Source organism: Vulpes vulpes, chromosome 13 (genome assembly GCF_048418805.1).
Source record: "Vulpes vulpes isolate BD-2025 chromosome 13, VulVul3, whole genome shotgun sequence".
Classification (NCBI taxonomy): Eukaryota; Metazoa; Chordata; class Mammalia; order Carnivora; family Canidae; genus Vulpes; species Vulpes vulpes.
In genome coordinates this window covers 152,008,800-152,027,102 of record NC_132792.1, presented here as the reverse complement: position 1 = coordinate 152,027,102, position 18,303 = coordinate 152,008,800, and the positions used below count along the sequence as shown (strand labels likewise).

Genomic DNA, 18,303 nt, shown 5'->3' with positions numbered 1-18,303 from the left:
CTTTGGCTCTTTACTGTTTGGAGTTGAGTAATTCCTTGTGTGGGCTGTCCTGATCATCATAGAATGGTTAGCAGCATCCCTGACCTATAAACTAGATGTCACTAGCACCTCCACAGTTGTGACAACCAAGAACATCTCCAGAAACTGCCAAATATCTCCTAATTAAGAACCACTCTAGTAAATGGCAGGCTCCCATCTGTCTTGTTCAAGTTGAACCCCCAATATCTAGCACACAGGAGGCACTTAGTCATTTGGTGGATGAATGGATGAAGCTTTAGTCTACTTCCCTCCTCCCCATTTATATCTGTAAACTCACTTCTCACCAGCTTATAGCCTTCCACATCCTTCCTTCTCACCATCGTATACACATTTTCCCCTCTAGACCCTATATGTGCATTCCATTGCTTCCTCCCCAATTTTATACCTTCTTGCCTCTTGTCTCCAGGCCCTTGCATTTTATGATTGATTCTCTTTGTCAAGAATGAAATTTGCCCTTTGCCTGGCTTAAATTAGTGGCCTTACAAAGGTTCACCTTTTCCCAGGCACCTTCTCTGACTCACCCCCCAAAGACAGACCAACTGGGACACTCCTTTGTATTCCCAGCACCACTTCTTACCAATATCAGAGCACCGGTCATACCTCCTCACTGTCAGTCTTTGTCTTCCCAACATATACTAGAGCAGTGTGAGAACCATGATTTAGCTCAATTCATCTTTCTATCCATAACATCTGGCCCCAAACCTAACATATAACCAGTGTTCGATATGTGTGTATCAAGAATGATCAAGAAAAATGAATGAGTGAGTAATGAACAAGCGATGTGACTAACAATATCCATCCAGATGCATGTTGCCCTTCAAAGTTGTCACCTTTAGAGACTAGGCATTTATTCAAATTATACTGCCATTTCTCAAAATACTTTTGACCTTTTCTTGAGCAGAAAATCTCAGAGCTAACTTTCTGAGTCAAGGAAGAAATTAGATCCTATTGCTTTTTATTCACAGCTCATTTTAACTCCTAAAAATGACATCACCCTTCGTGATTATCTAATCTTATTAACCAAGCTTGCTCCTTAAATATTTGACTATTTCTGTAGAAAGAATAAAATCAAATCTCCTCTGAAAAAACATAAACGACCTGTGACAAATGAACAAAAATATTCCCTCCCAAAGAAGTATCTCAGGAGGCTAGTCTAAAAGCAGAATCCAAAAGCACTCTGAGAAGCAATAGCAGTGAATAAGTACATGGCCCACCAAGAGGGCTACTCCAAAACCCTATCTTTCATAAGGATGGGCCAGTTATTGGCTGTCTGTTAAACTCAGTCTCATCAGCAAAATTATGAAACATACCAAGAAGACACAAATGTATACTAATTGACCAGGCCCAGTGGAATTGGTACTTGGCAGAGCTGAATTAATTAGATGGATGGATTGAGGATGAGGGATTCAGAGAGAAAGCGGATATATAACCACTGCGTGGCCAGGACAGGGGCCTGGAGGTGCCACCATACTCCCAGGAGTGGGCCTCTGCTGTCACCACAATATAGTCTTAGAGTAAGTGTCATCTCAGCTTGAAGAAGTGAATCCCACCTACCATGTGGTATCCTCACCCCAAGCCTGGCTAGACAAGGACACTATGCTCCCCATAAGCCCAAGCTCACATGGCCCAGGGTCCCCTCTCCTATCTGCTACCATCCCCAGGAAGCATACCTTAAAATCCATCAGGATGTCTTGAAGCTGGAACCTCCTATCCAGGTCCAACTGCAGAGAGACGGGGTTTACATCTAGAAGGACAAGAAGTAGAAACATTAGACCAGAGAAATTTTACCTTCCTGCTCTGAGGAAGGCTCTGGACTCTACTAGGTCTGGGAAGTCAGAAACACTAACCTCAATCTTCTGATTTCCCTCTTGGAGAGGAATGGTACCAACATGCTTCTCCTTGTATTTCCTACTCATGATCCTATCTGTCCTCCGCCAAATTTCCTTCCCATCACCTCTTGATGACCCTAACACACTGAAGGATTTCAACTTGTCTGTTCTACGAGCTTCATTCCTTCAACGACCTCATTGTAACCAAGTGGGGTGAAATAAAGGCATCCCTCGCTCTTTTTACCCTTTCCTTAACTTCCAGCCAATTCTTCTACCTACAGGATCTGAGAGACTTCAAATATAGAGGCAGAAGGTCTGTCAACCACGCATGTCCCACCACATAAGAACCGCTTGGGACACTCAAAAGCGTTCCCAGGTACCCTCCAACCACCCTCATCCTTTGGGACCTCCCACAACTTTAGACCCCTGGAGATGGGCAGTGCTTACCATTCTGTGACTGCCACCAGCGCATAGGGCCTGAAGATGAAACCACATTCTCCACTCGGTGACTGTTGTAACTGTGAGGCAACCTAGAGTCACACTTGCAGCATTTCATCTGCCACTGTGGGACAGGGAGACGAGAGAGCTTTGTGGGTGGGGTCCACAGAGGACTTCCCCCCTGCATCCTAAGAGCCTAGAACATTCTCTCTGTGGAAATCCTACCTCCAGGGATCCACTGGTTTCATTAATACTCTTGGAAGGATTGGCCTCTTAAAACAAGGCTATTGGTCATCTTTGAATGTAATTCTTTTGTGTCCCCCCTAACACACAGCTAAGTAAACAGTGAATAGGTGTTATTGTCAGGAAAGAGGCATGAAGTGGCATAAAAACGTTATTGGTACAGAGCACTGTCTCAAAGAAAAACTTGAGGGTTGCCTGGGTGGCTCAGTCAGTTAAGCATTGGACTCTTGGTGTTGTCTCAGGTCGTGACCTCAGGGTTGTGATATTGAGCCCCATTCAGGCTCCATGCTCAGGGTGGAGTCTGCTTGGGATTCTCTCTCTCCCTCTCCTTCTGCCTCTCCCTCGACCCCTCCCCCAGTTTGCTCTCACTATCAATCAATCAATCCATCAGAAATAAATAAATAAAATCTTTTTTAAAAAAGAGAGAAATTTGAAAAGAGTGTCAAGAGCAAACAGAAGAAAAGATGAGGAACTCACTTTAATTTAGTATCGTCTATGTACTAGGTAGAGGTTAGGGAGTTTTATATGTCATCTCACCTAATCCTGGAAGCTCTGGGGGAAAACCAAGTTTCTGAGTATCAGGGAGAGGGGGCATGGCAAAAAAGGACAAAGGAATTTGGGGTTCCTATCCTACCTGTGGTACCTCATTTTCTAGGCTGTTTTCTCCTCTGTAGATTGGGCGGAGGTTGGAATAGAATCATTCACTCAATCATTCAACAAAGAGTAAGTGTGTACTATGTGCAAGACCCTTCTCTGGACTCTGAAGTTATATTAGTGAACAAAATAAAGACCTTGCCCTCGGACAGCCAACATTCCAGAAACACTTGGATAATCTTAATTTTTTTTTTAATTTTTATTTATTTATGATAGTCAAAGAGAGAAAGAGAGAGAGGCAGAGACACAGGCAGAGGGAGAAGCAGGCTCCATGCACCGGGAGCCCGATGTGGGATTCAATCCCGGGTCTCCAGGATCGCGCCCTGGGCCAAAGGCAGGTGCCAAACCGCTGCGCCACCCAGGGATCCCAACACTTGGATAATCTTAAAGGTGTTCCAGCACTGGCATCTGGAACTTGAGAACCTTCCCAGGTTTGGCATTCCCTACCCACAGAGAGAATGCAAGGGTCCCCAATCAAATGGAGCATTGTAGTTAGGTGGTCCCAAGGCAGGGATGCATAGGACAGGGAAAGCTGCAGCCCTGGGGCTGAAAGTAAGTGGCCTTGCATGAAGATATGAAGATGGAGGCCAAAGTGGGCAGCCAGAAGGAAACAGCCTCACTGGGGGGGGCTCCCCTCAAAACCACACCTTCCCTGGCCTGACCATGCCCTGGAGTGAGACAAGAGACAGAACCGAACCCCATGGGCTCCACAGCAGGCAGAGATCACCAAGTAAAAGAACAGGGCCAGAGGACATGGCCTTTGTTCTCTTAGTTTATGTGCGCGCACACACACACACACACACACACCCCCCACAGAGACGGCATGACCTTGCCCCAGCTCCCCCATGCAACACAAATGAATTCTGTTTTCTCTGAGTAACCATGGTACCAGACCTTGTGCCCAGCGTAAAGAACACTGTTCGGAGGGCTCCACATTCACCCACGAGTAGAGGCACAATTTGGACAAGAGCCTCACTGGTCTGCTGCTCCTTCTGGGTGGGGGCAACTGTCCAAACAGCCCCTGCCTCTGCTTTACCCTGAGGCCTCCACTCACCAGAACCAAGCTTTGGCTTCTCCCAGGCCTCCAGCTCCTGAACCTCTGCCCTGTCCAGGGAAGGTGATAAGCTGATGTCTTAGAACGGATAGCATCTGCAGAACTGATTAATCTGCGGGTCAGTCCTGAAGGGATTAGGCCATCGCCTGGGGTCATAGAAACTCCTCGCCCAACACCCATCTTCCCACTCCACAGCTGACAAAGCTTGGGGCAGTGCAGAAGCAGAGGGGAGCCAGGAGTCCTGACTCTTAGAGCTTCTTCTTCCCACCCGACCTTCCAGCTCTCACCTCTAAAATAAGAGACTTGTCACCCTTCCTGGTGCTTGGAAGTTTCCTCATCAGCTCTGAAAGTGCTTTATTTTCTTTAAGATTTTATTTACTTATTCATAAGAGATGCAGAGATAGAGGCAGAGACATAGGCAGAGGGAGAAACAGTCTCCCTATGGAAGCCTGATGTGGGACTCGATCCTGGGACCCCAGGACGCTCAACCACTGAGCCACCCAGGCATCCCTCAAAAGTGCCTTATTAAGCAATAATTTTGTGATACTTAATGTTCAAACAAGGGCTGGCACATGAGCCCTGTAGGGAGCACTCCCTGCCTCCCTCCTGGTCACAGCCCCATCTACTCCTTGCCCTGCCACATTTTTCTTCATAGTACATGTCTCCACTTAAAATACCATGCATTTATTGTCTATTTATTTGCTTATATTATTTGTTTTCTGTGAGCCACATATGTGCACTCCATGAGGGCTTGCTTTCCTCTACTCCCAGTGCTTAGAAAAATGCCTCGCACATAGTAGACCCTTAATACTCATTGAATGAAGAGTAAATACTCAATAAGTAAATAAATAAATATAATAAAGAGTAAATGCTCAATAAGTGCAAGTAAAATAACATTTTTTTGAAGACTTTATATACTTATTCATGAGAGACACAGAGAGAGATGCAGAGACATAGGCAGAGGGAGAGGAAGAAGCAGACTCCTGCAGGGAGCCTGAGGCGGGACTCGATCCCAGGACCCCGGGATCACAACCTGAGCCGAAGGCAGACGCTCAACCACTGAGCCACCCAGGCGTCCCTCAATGCTAACATTTTAATTCCCTTCCTGCAGTCAGGCAGTTCAAAAGGAGAAATGGGAAAGGAGGCAATAAAACAGCAATATTATGTGACAGAGAGCCCACCATGGGCCAGGTACTGTACTAGGAGTTTGAATACGAAAACCTATTTAAGCCTCACAACAGCCCTATGTGGTAAAGACTATTAATCCCATTTTATATATGTGAAAGATGAGGCTCAGAAAGGCTCATGACTTTTCTACTAGTGACTGAGAGCCAATGTCAATGTCAACACCAGCACCAACCCCAGAGAGAGGGTCCCTCACCTCCTCCACCTCCCCTCTCCTCCTCTCCCCCTCTCTCCTTCTCTCTCCCTCCTCTTGCTTCTGCTAGGAGGCCAGGTGGGTGCACGGACATGACAGGAAGCATGATAAAGGGTGACAGCCTCTGTCTCACTCAAAGGGCTTGGCCTGACCCTGCAGCTGACCATGGGGGAGCCTAAGGTGGAAAAAGCACTTTGGGAAGCAAGCTGGCTTCTCAGGCTGACCCAGCTCAGTTAACACAGAAACTGTAGATGTGTCAGTGGCTGAAATAAATACCTGAGCACTTAAAATAATCCTTTCTGGGCAAGAGAAGCCTTTTGCTGGAATCTGACTCTCCTCCAGGATCCTATTTTGGTCCCTGGCAATGAGCGTGCCCTCTCCCCACTCTGCGCAGCCTCGCGGGGGCAAACTTTTCCACTCCCATCCTCTGTCTGCACTCAGCACATGTCCCGCAGAGAGACAAGGGCCAGCTGCCTTCCGGCCGCCTGTCACCAGAGCTCTCTCCCCAGCGCTGCTGGGACCTGATCCCGGCCTGTTCCCTGGCCAACAGAACGCCAGAAACAAGGCTCTTTCTTTCCTCGGGCCTGGAGCACAGGAGCTAGAACAGCTCAACCTGGAACTGGAAATGACCTTGATGGTCCCAAAGGATGAAATATTATGTAACTATTAAAAAGACTGCGCACAGAAGGTTTTTAATTACTTGGTGGGGGGGATGTGGACATTGTAAGGTTTTATAGGAGAACAAACGTTGGGCATGAACGTATCTATGTCATGATCTCAAATATATATATTTCAAGGAATAGAAAGTGTTTGGAAGGAAATATCCAATAAATTAGGTGATATCCAGTCAACCTGACCTACAAAAACGACAACCACATGCAGCTTAAGCTAGTATGTCTGGGTAATAGGATGACAGGGAACGTCTTCCCTTATTTGTTATGCTTTAATCATTTTAACCTTTTGTACCTTGTATATTTGCTATAGAGGTGCCTGGATGGCTCAGTGGTTGAGCGTCTGCCTTCGGCTCAGGTTGTGACCCTGGGGTCCTGGGATGGACTCCCGCATCCTGCTCCCCGCAGGGAGCCTGCTTCTCCCTCTATGTCTCTACCTCTCTCTCGATCTCCCATGAATAAATAAATAAAATCTTTAAAAAATATATTTGCTTTAATATTCAGGAAAATAGACATGTCTATAAAAGAAAACAAACTAAAAAATGTCCAGGGTGTTCAGTATGGGCTTTTTACCCTGCCTGCTGGCCCAGGCCACCCAGTGAGCCCAGGGGGTGCCCCATGCCCACCCTACCTTCCTTCCACGTGTGCAGGGCACCGAAGGAAGATCAGATGCCCTCATGGGCTTAAAACCTACGTGCTGCTTATCATAGAAACATAGCTAAAGGAGGGATTTATTGCAATCCTTGGAGACAAGCTAAGCCAACAGGCTCGGGACAGGTATTTTAAGTAGCTCTGCTTGTCAACCAGCTAGCTGGATGGAGACCTGAAATAGAGCCGCTTACGGCAGAAGCCCACGTGATGACAAGCTGCTAACTTCCTCTTTCCCTGTGGGCCTCAGTTTCTCTTTCTATTTATTCTTGCATGCCCCTCTGAGTATGTGTCTAAATGTGTGTGTGCGATTCTCAACACGAGGCTCTTCCCCTCATGGGTGCTACGTGCCTCCATCACTCCTGGAGGTGGAAGCTCTCAGCTGCAGCAGCCCCCCTCCCTGGGGTCAACTGGCCAACGTTCTCCTGGCTGCGCTACCTCAGAGACAAGGCATTATTATCAATTCAGCCTGTCAGGCCTCCAGCCAGTTTGGCTCCTACTTGCTCTCCATCTGGAAAGGCTGGGCCTCTTCCCTTATCCTGGAGCTTTCTAGAAGCTCAGCAGTCTGGCCGGAAGACAAACCCTCCCAGAGAGGTAGGGGGAGGGCAAAGGAGCGAGCAAGAGCCAGCAGGAGCCTGAAGCGCAGTGGAAATAGGTGGAAAAGGGAAGGTAAACGCAAATGGAAGCTCTGTGCCTTTGTAGAACATGGAGCTGATTCGAGGGGGAAATAGGAGAACAGTCTCTAGTTGTCATGGCCCAGCTCCCTCCCATGAGCGAGCCAGAGGCTGCCTGTGTCTATCTAAGGAGATAGCATCAGGGTCATGGCTGCCAGCCAGCGCCGAAAGAAAGGAAGCCAGGACAAAAAAAAATCCAGCTGCCTGCAAGAAAAGCCATTCTCTCCACTTCAGCTTCCTCGTTGGTAATATGCAGGCGTGGAAAAAGATAATGAAATTCCTTCTTGCTCTAACATGCTATTAGAATTCTCCCCTACTCCAGCTTATCTGCCCAGAAGTTTAAAACACTCCAAATAAGAATGCAAAGGAAGGAAGGGGAGAAAAAAAAAAGACACTAGCCAGATGCTCTACTGTAGAAATACTCCTCTCAGCGAAGTGAGCAGAAGAAGGAGCCCCTTAAGGCCGTGGGTCAGCAAGGCCTCCTTCAGACCCCACTGGGATCCGCAAGCCTCCACTGCTCTCGGTCAGCATATGTTGCGGGTCAAGGTCAAAAGTCCGGTTCTGCTGTGGTGCTGGGAACCAGACAGTCCCCACCCCCAGTACTGTCAGGCACTTTCAACTTCATCTTCTCTCTTGTCATGAAGTAACACCTTCACCAAAGCCTTAACTCAACACCGCTCTATCACCACCCAAACGAAGCTCAGTAGGCTGACTTTCTGCAGCTGATTAGAGATGATGTGTACCACACACCCAGAAATTACACTGCACCAGGCTCTCTCCTGAGCACTACACATACATTATCTCATTTCACCCTTCCAAAATCTCTGAGGTCAGTATGTTACACTAAATGGTGGGTATGCTCATTGACACACAGGAAAGCAAGTCTTAGAGAAGTTAAGAAATGTGTCCGAGCCCATAAAGTCGGGAAGAGATAAAGCAGGGATTTCTGTCTCAGGGTGTCTGCCTCTAAACCTTCTAAACCTTCTAGCTCAGTTCTAATTCAAGTGGTCACTTGGCAGCCACTGGTCGGGGCCAGTGTTGGTTGTCAGGATACTCCCTCCTTACTTCCTGGGGAAGGACAGCTTTAGCCCCAGCCTGGACCTCTCTAGAAACAGATATTCCCCCAGACCGCAGTGCAGAGAACTGCTTTGCCTCCCTGGACCTCTGCAGTCTCTGCCAGTGACCATGGTTCCTATAGCCCCTGACGACAAAGAAGCAAAGCAGGTCTGCTGAATGTTGCCCAGAGACTTCTAGGGACCTGGGCCCCAATGGGGTGAGAGACGAGGCCAGCAAGGTCTGAGATCACTCGGGTTTGTCCGGGCCTTCCCACTCCATCCTTCCCCTCTCTTCTGTCCTTCTAGCCCCATGCACCATACTCCCCAGCCCATAACCACCAGGACCCAAGAATCTCACATGCCACCAACCCAAGCTTTTTTGCTTCCTTCTGATGGCAGCACTTTCCCTCAGTGTCCCTATCCACATCCTTCTATCCCTCAAAACTTATCCATCCTGGCCTTTACTTTCTTGGAACCCTTTACAAAAGCCACAGCTAATTTCCTGCTAAGCAAACCCTTGCTAAGATATAACGGTTGATGATAGATTGATATGGTACCTTTCCCAAGAGTGCTTGTATTCAAATAGGGAATGCAACAATGCTTCACCCAAGAGAGTGAATCCCCAATGGTAGGAGCTTTAGAAGTTTCAGAACTGCTGAGAACTTCTGGGAAATGGGAGGGCAGACATTTTGGTCAGAGGCAGTCTCAAAGTACTCTGTGGGTAGAGGATAAGGAGCTCAGGATCTATATGAATACATCCTCTGCCTACATATTAGCCATGCAAACATCCAGAAAACAGACAGTTGTCAAGCCAAGAAAGGCAGTGCTCACTGGGGTGTGTGCATGTGGATGTGGGTGCACTTACATGCGTGTGTGTGTGTGTGTGTGTGTGTGTGTGTGTTGGGGTGGAGGGGATGTCAACTGGCTACTGCTCCTCAGCTTGTTTCCAAGAGATAAAAATGACAGCTGTTTGGTTTACACGGCTAATTAACCTGAGGAATGCACTGTGTTAAACTGTTATTAAGGCAGCTGGGTAATTAAGTTTTCGCCCAGAAAGGGAGGGAGTGGGAGATAAATAAAGCATTTAGGGGGAGCAGACACAACATTGGAAGAGACATTGTCAGAAACAGAAATCAGGGCTGGAAAGCTTCCGGGCAAAATGCACTGGTTCCTGGGAAGCCCGAACCAACCCAGAGATGACCGAAGGGTACAGCTCAGCCCCTGCCAGTACCTGCCTGAGAGAGACCATGATGAACCCACGGGGTCACACACAGCCCGGCCATCGCTGTGAAGCAGCCAGAGATGCGAGAGCTGAGCAAACACAACAGCCAACTAACCCAACTCCATTTCATAAATGGAGAAATGGTGGTCTAGAGAGAACCCATGACTGGCAAGATCACATCCCTAATCTAAGTGTCAGAGCCAGGATCAGAACCAGACAGTCCCCACCCCCAGGCAGGGCGACTTCGCTAATCATGATTCCCTCTGGATTCCCCAACAGTCCACTGCAGACCAGACTGGCAATGGCCACCTTGGAAGCAGAGTGGGCTGGTCCAAGGATGGGTTGATTTCGACAAGTGCGCGAGTGTGTGTCCTAATCAGGGAAGAAATGCTCAGGAGTATGATTCACAGATGGGGCAGCCTCTGCACATAGACACAGATGCTAGGAGGCAAGTGTATAAGGGAAGAGGGGATGGAACTTTTAGTGTCTTGTAGACACTAGCCCCATGGTCACTTTGCTCATTCCCTTATACAGTCCTCACGATGACTCATGGGACTAGGTGCTGTTGGTACTCTCATTTTTCAAATGAGGAACTGATGTTCAGCGAAAGCACAGAAGGGAACAAGGATAAGGGGGCAACATGGAAATGCCTTGAGCTTTAGGGGACAGTGAGTCTACCTGGGGGTTAGTTAGGGACTAAAGGAAGGAGACCAAGGAGATGGGGCCATTTTGGTAAAGAACAGCCTGGGCCCAAGCTTGGATAGTTAGAGGGCAGTCAAGGCAGACAGGCCTAGGAAGGGCAAAGTTGAGGGTGGGGTACCCAAAGACTCAGATGGTCAAGTCCGATACCATTGTAAGGGTTGTAATATGGACCCCAAAACCACAGAAGCAAGCCCTTGAGGCTGATAGGATTTAGCCACTGAGACCAAATGAGGCAGAGGACGTAGCATGCCAACACGCAAAGACTGGCCCACAAAAAAGGAGCCACACTCTGAGATCGGGAGCTGGGAGAGACAATTTTGGAACTGGAAGGAGTCCCCACACTCCTGTAACTCCATCCCACTGAGTCCTCCCGGGGTTGAGAGCAGGGGAATGCACAGTGCTGAATGTCCAAGAGCCATAAATCTCTAAGGCACTTGCATTCACGCTACATCAGTGAAGCAGGCAGCAGGTGCTGGGTGAGGTTATGCTTGGCTCAGGGCTCGCCATGTCCCGGAAATAGAACGGAGGCACTAACCAGAGCTTCGACTTAAGGAAAGTATATATATACGGGGGCAGGAGCTGGTAGGAAAGGAGTGAGGGGGAGAAGGGAGAGGGGTAGACACCAGGAATAGAGCTCCGCATCATGCCTCATCTCCAGCTGGGGCTGCCCAGTACCCACCCACCCCCATCTCTAAACTACTCAGAAAACTCAACACTTGTGTGTTTCCAGCAGAAGTTTGGGGCCCCAGCACACACCCAAACCCTCCCGACAGCACACGGAGGTCACAAGCGCCACCACATGAAGCACTGTGAAAAATTAATTGAGATAATTTGTATAAAACTCTGAGCATGATGTCTGGGACACATAACATGTGCCTAATAAAGTATAGGTGCTAAACATCTCATTTGATAATAGAATACGTTAAACTTAAAACTGAAATTGGAAGTCAGCAGAGTTAAAATATTGACTTCAAATCTTCATCACAGCGCCACCACTGTGCCCAGTGAGGATTCGGGATACATCTGCGCAGAGCCCTGGAAGTGACTCCGTGTCTTTAGCGTATGTCTTCATTGCTGTCAACCAATAGCCGCTAGGAGGTTGGCAGTTAAGGGGGAGACAAAAGGGGAAATGGAACAGGGAGAGGTGGAAGGTAGGGGGACAGAAGCTGGCTCTCGGCAGTCAGCTCCTTCCCTAAGAAACTTGGGGCCAGGAGCAGACCTAAAGACCCTTTCATCTAACGCTCACTCATGGAAGACGAAGTTAAGTCTTAGAGAGGGCTAACAGCTTGCCCAAGATCACACCACGAGTTAGTGGTGGTAGCCCTGGGGCTACACACCGTCTTACAGATGTGGTAACCTCTACTCTTGAAAAGAGGTTCATGGCTTTATTCCCCCTTGTAGAAAGGTGGAAAAAAAGCCAATGCATCTCAGCTTTCACAGCTGCAAAATAGCTGAGATTTATCCATCCCTCGGGTTGCAAAAGTCTAGACTTCTCTTTTGCAAGCACCGTTTTTGTTCTCAAAAGAGCAGGGAAGGGAGTTGGCACCCTGGGGCATCTGAGAGAGGCAGAGGGCAGGCCAAGGTGAAGCCAAAAGCCCAAGGCTTTGGGGACAGAGGCTGTCCGGCAGGGGCTCTGTGCTTCTTCCTGCTTTCCCTCTTAGAAGGTGGGGCAGCTCCAGGAAGGAAGTCAGTAGGTGCCTCCCTAAAATGTTTAGACATGGCTCAGTGGCACAAGATTTTGAGGGCATGTAGGAAGGGGGCAACTAACACCATTCCATTGGCCAGAAGGCCTAATGGTGCCAGGTCCCCTGATGCTCATGGAGAAATCTGAGCCCACAGGGAGTACTTGCCTTATGCTGGCCATCTTACCCAATACTGTCAAACTGGCTTTCCCACATCCAACTGGGTGAGATGAAGAAACTACAGCCAGCTCTGTTCAGCACTTCCAAAACCACTACCCAGTACCATCTGCCATTAAAGGTCGCCAAATGAACACTGGAGACTTGAAGGGCAAGGGCCCTAGCGGCAGTATCAGATGCCACCTCCATCATCCCAAGGACAAGGACAGTCCGGAAAGAGGACATCACAGAGAACTCAAGTCTCCTTTACGACAATCAATCTCTCTCACTCGCCTTCTCTCTGTATTTCTCTCTTTCTCTCTTTTTCTGAAGAGACTAGAGACTCAGTGAAAACTACTCCCTCATACATTCCTTTGTCCAAACCTTTGGTTTCAGGGTAGAAAAAAATGGCCAAATGAGACATGCAGCCGGGGAAACAAGAAAACACTAGGTGATTTCAACTTTGGTAAATACGGGGCACCAAGAATGACCTACCTCACTGAAGAGAAAAGAAAAGAAAGGCAAAGTTTCTCCAACAAAGGTCCAGAAGCATGTAGAAGAAAAAGCACAACAGCTCTTTGAAAAACTCAAGTGCCTAAACGGGGAATATTAACTGACATAAGTCAGTGTGTCTGAGTTTCTGGATTGTTCAGTTTGTGTTCTTACTTATCAGCTGAGTCGCTGAACCCCCTTGCTGGCCTCATCACTTCTTGGCCTATCTCACTGATTTAGATCTTCTAACAGCAGTTTGGATGGTTCCCACTTTGCCTGAGGGGACCAATGGGGCTGAGGGGTAGGTAAGTTGGCTCTTCATGCACGGCACTTGCAAAACATAGAAGGTAAACTCCAGCCTATGAGCATATATTCTCCCGTTAGCTCTGTCCACACTCATATCCCAACACCGGCCAGAGAGATGGTGGCAAAGGAGTGACCAGGGCACAACTAACTCAGTTCATCCCGTGGCAGGAACACAACCCAGCGCACACATCCCACCACCTGTGCTCCATCAGCCTTGACTTGGCCTACCCCAGATGACGCATTAGACCCTCCATTCTAAAGGATCAATATTCATCTGATTGTCCATTCCCAAGACTTGAAAAACTGGCCTCCCCATGCCCGGAACACTGAGGACAGACTCCAGCTTTATCAAGCAGAATGGAGAAGAGAGGCAGCCAGTCAGCTAATTCTGAGTACGTCTTCTCTTGCCCAGTGAAGGAGAAGTCTTCAGAGGCAGAGATCTGGCCTTAGGCTTTTCTTGCACTGTCCACAGCTCATGGGGCTGCGGCCATCCCAAATACACTCTAGGCATTCTGGGAGCAAATGGCAGCCTCACCCAACCCCACCCCACCTCGTCTTCTCCGGTCTTGGAGGCCGCGCTGGTGGGGGCCTACCTCGCCATACTGGGTGCAGTAGGTCTCAGGCTTGGTCAATCCACAGGTGGATGAAGCTCGGAGAAACCGGGTCCTCCCAATGAGCAGGTCCCCAACAGGTGGATAGCAGGCCCCACGGGAGCAGGCTTGCTGGGCACATAGGAAGCTGGGCCAGACTGAAATCACAGGGGTGCTGGGAAATTACCTACAGAGAGGAGGCCAGGCCACCCCAGTATTCCCCCAGGGGAGCAAAAGTCAACAAGACTAGACCCTTTCCCTCACGGGTGCTCCCACTCGGTGGTGGGCCTAAGGATTGGAATCCCGATGCCGTTAGGTTAAAAAGCTGATTTCGTGTTCTGTAACCCATAACTTAGCAAGGAAAGGAGGAGAAACACTGGCAACCAGAAACCCTGGATGATCTTGAAATGTGGCATCCATATGTGGCTTTTAGAGTCAAGTCACAGGCACACGCTCGGCCACCAGGACACACTCTTCAACTCCTTCACTTGCAGCCTGGCCCCTGTCAGCAGCCAGAGCAGGGCCAACTGCTCACCATTTGTGCCACACTGGGAGATACCTGCATTCTTTCTGGTCCTTTATCTGCAAAGGGGACCCAGTCACAGTCTGGGACTGCCTGGCTACAATCCGCTGTATAATCAAGCTATGATGGCTCTGGAACCAGCCAGAGAGTAAAAGGCTGGGGAATTAGCTGTGCAGGTCTCTCCTGGGAACCAGGAGCCACCCTCGGTAGGAATAAGAAGACACTTGGGAGCCTCTCAAGAGGGGCAGAGAGTAATCTTTCCCAAAGGCCCAAAGAAGCCAGGCAACCCCCCATGGGTGCCCTAGTAGACAAGTGTTCCAAACTGAAGGACTACAGGGTGACAGATGATGCTCACACTTTGGTATACTAACTTCCTACCCATGACGGTCACCTCCCTGTGCTATAACAGGGCCTGGAGGATGGGAAGGGACACTCACCAAGGCACAGGAGGAGGAGTGGCCTCATCTTCAGCCAGTGGGGGAATCCCCTCAGAGGACCTCACCTGGGACAGAGCAAAGCAGCCTGGATAAAACAATACAAACCTTAAGACACACTAGCCCCCTTTACCTGAGCTCTTGACCTAGGATACTTCTAGGCAGCAGGCACTTTTGCAGCCAAAAGCTTGGAAAATGCCAGAGCCTTGGACCCGTGTCCCAGCTGGCCTGTGACTCACGTTGTACCGTGGGAAATGGCCATCCCCGCCTCAGACTTCATCTTTACCCTCTGAGATGGAAGGGAGAGAGCGTTGGCCCCTCCCAGCCCAGACAGTCGTAAGGACAGTTGGGCAGCAGAAAGGGGCTGAGCCCTTTGGAGGACAGGAGCTCTAGGGACATCCGAGGCATTGTTGCTGCCCTTAGAAACAGAAGGGGCCTTTTTCAGGGCTCGGCCCAGCCAACAGGCACAAAGATAAGTGGGTCAAAGTGGCCAAGGGCCTGGAGGTGAGGCCTCTCTGCCACTGGTATGGTCTCTGATATCTCCCAGCCACCTTGAGGGTGAGGCTGTCATGGCCACAAGTCTGGGCTAAGCAGGTACCTGGGATATGATGGGGGAGCGAGGTGAGCTCGGCAAAATTTAAAAAGTAAGTGAGGATTTCACCTGAACTGGAAGCAACTCCAAATGTCTCCCATTGTGGTCCCGGGCCATGCAGGAGGGAAGCCCCAGAGCAGGGATTCTGGAGGCTGAGGGTCCCTCCAGGAGGTAGGCAGGCCTACCCTGCGGGGCATGCCCCAGCCCTGCTCACACAGTGCCCAACTCTGCCTCCAATGACAGCCACAAACTCCTCCTTTGGAAGTTCCCCTTCCAAAGGCGGGGGTGGAAGCAGGAAGGGGATGGCAAGGCAGGAGCAGAGGGGGACCCTCCAAGTTACATACCCTTAAGTTACATACCCTAATCCTTCAAAATCATGCCTTCCGATCCCCTCCCAGAAGAGTCAGGGGCCCCGGGAAGAGACAGGTGGCCTGAGGTTGCACAGCTAATCATGGCCTGAGAGGGAAAGCCACTTTCTGGTTGTCATCCAGTGCTGTCTCTGCCCCCCACCCCCGCCCCTGGGCCAGAATCCCCCACAACGAGGCAACCAAGTGGCCCTTGGAAGAGCTCGAGCTGGGCCAGCCCACACTTTTCTACTTCTCTTTGTGCTCAGCCCCGACCTGAGGCTACTTTCTTATAAGTCACTGAGACACACTTATCAGATGGGAAAAGCAACATTTAACCTGCCTCTGGAGGCACGCTCACCTGCTCAGGTGTGCAGCCAGGCCCCAGCCGCCCCGGGAGACACACACAGCCCTTCCCCAGGCCCGGCGGCCAGGTGAAGGCAGGTAACATACCTTGTCCCGTGCTGCTGTTGCTCTTCTTTCTCCAGACGACCTCTGAGAGCACCCCTTGAATGCGGGGTCTCCTCGCCTGGCTCCCAGTTTTTAAAGGAAGGCCTCACCTCTGGAGACTCCCTGGCTGGGCGTCGCCCACTGCAGGGCGGCTCTCAGGAATCCGGCGGCTGGCACGCCCATCGGCAGGCACCGCACCCCCCACCCTCAACCCCAGGACAGGACTGGGCAAGTGCCTTGGTCTCAGAGGCCTCACAGCAAGCTCATCAGTCGCCAGCTGCCTGTGGGTGCTTGTGGGGATGGGGGCGAGCGGAGGGGGTGCAGGAGACCCCTGCAAACAGAAAGCACCCTGCGGCGGGTGAACGTCAGGGACTCCCAGGGAGGCAGGGAAGGGCCCTCACATCTGTGCTAGGCACTGCACTGGGCCCTTCCCCAAGGCCTACGGGAGTCAGCTTCCTCCGCTGTCCTGGACGGCCCTGGACAGAAGACCAGATGGAGGATATAGGGTATTGTTGCCCAGACCTGTCACTGAGCTGCAAGGTGAAAAGACCCAAACATCCAAGACCCTGGAAAGCACCAGAACCCTCCTGAGGGAAAACTAAGAAAATGGAAAACCCCTGCTTTGGGGGGTGGGAGGGGCGAGGGACTCTGCTGGAGTTGTAGGTTCTTTGGGAAAGGGTCAGAGCCCAACTCACGCAAGGGAAGCTTAAGAAGAATCAACAGGAATGAACTCTAAATGCCCCCCCTCCGGCTCCATCTGCAGGTTGGCAAGGAGCCCGAGGACAGGTAACTACCTGTGAGTCACTGCCCCCGGTTCAGTAGGGCTGGCCTCCCAGGCCCTCCCTCCCTGGGCAGGAATGCCAGCCTGTAGGGCCCGAAAACAGACCTGAAGCATAACTAGCCCAGCTTCCCCTGCCCGCCCCCCACCCGCACACCAGGCCTGAGAACACAGCTTCCTTTGTGGGGCTCTGGGTGTGCTCCTACCCCAGGGCCACTGGACGTGCCAGTCACAGGCCTAGCCCCGGGGGCCGGTCTCAGAGGACACTCGGCCCCCAGGTGAGGGTCGGGGGGCTTTCAGAGAGACGTGGAAGGTCTCCCAGTCCAAGCTAGGCCCTCCCACACTCGCATCGTTCTGGAACACCACTGCCTCAAAGTTTCTATGGAAAGGACACTCTTACTACCCGGCCCAGGCTACCAGGGGCTCCTAAGCAGGAAGTTCTCTACAGTTTGAGGGTTACGTCCAAGAAATTGCTTTGAGAACCCTTCAGGGGAAAATATAGGATTTTTGTGGATTAAGCTGGGCATTTCTAATCCTTAGATTTCTAACCCTAAACTAAGTTTAGATGGGCAGGGGAAGTACTGCAATTAGCAAATGGGCATGACGTTGTTTACACGCATAACAGTTACTCCAGTAACTGGGAGCCTCTAGACTCCGGTAAGAATTCCAGCAAAATGTGGCTTAACTGGGCAAGCCAGAGTCAGTACCAGCAGCTTCCCTTCATAGGCCAGCCTGTGCAACAAGAACCCCGAGAGCCAACCCCCACCCCCCACCCCCGCTGTCATTGTGTCCTCCAGAGAAAGATCACTGGTGACACCCCCCATCCCCACCCCCACCCCCACCTCCACCCCAGGGTTTTGAGCCCTCCTGCCTGGTCCGTTTGTGTCCACCTCTCCAGCTCCCTGAGCTCAAGGTTTCCAGGAAGCTGCTACCCTCCTGGAACAGCCTCATCCTCTGCCCACCACCAGGAAAGAGGATGTGACAAAGAACTCATTAATAGTTAACCAGAAGAAGGAGCAGGTGTCGCAATCCCAGATCCTCAGACTAGGCAGGGGGGCTGGGGTGTGGTGGGCCAAGCACTGAGTGATGGGGCTCTTCAAATCCCCCTCCTTCTCCTCTCTTAGGAGGCCAGGAGCCCAGGTAAATAAGCCTTCGGTGTCTCAGACTTCACAGGCTGGGGCAAGTCCCAGCAGTGGTTTGGCCTTGCAGAGGAAAACGGTAATTGCTCTGTTTGGGCCCCCCACAACCTCTGGGCCAAGTCCAGGACATCTGTTCTGGAAACCCCAAGGGCAGCGCAGGCAGCCTCACTCCTCAGGGACACTGAGCACACCCCGGGGTGGGGATCTAGA

At 50.5% G+C, this 18,303-nt stretch overlaps 1 protein-coding gene across 4 annotated transcripts in view; it reads right to left on the bottom strand.

Annotated features, from left to right (window-relative positions):
- LAMB3 (laminin subunit beta 3) overlaps positions 1-18,303 on the bottom strand; it is a 153,575-nt gene that overhangs the window by 23,485 nt on the left and 111,787 nt on the right. For 2 of the 4 annotated variants that reach the window (XM_072733356.1, XM_072733355.1), the window contains 4 exons: positions 14,794-14,858; positions 13,837-13,991; positions 2,316-2,430; positions 1,710-1,783 (listed from right to left, as the gene is read on the bottom strand). In XM_072733356.1, the coding sequence (XP_072589457.1) occupies positions 1,710-1,783; positions 2,316-2,430; positions 13,837-13,991; positions 14,794-14,821 (372 nt within the window). In that variant the 5' untranslated portion in view covers positions 14,822-14,858. Of the gene's footprint in view, positions 1-1,709; positions 1,784-2,315; positions 2,431-13,836; positions 13,992-14,793; positions 14,879-16,179; positions 17,907-18,303 lie in introns of those variants that run through there. The other 2 variants (XM_072733354.1, XM_025982292.2) reach the window with 2 other exon arrangements.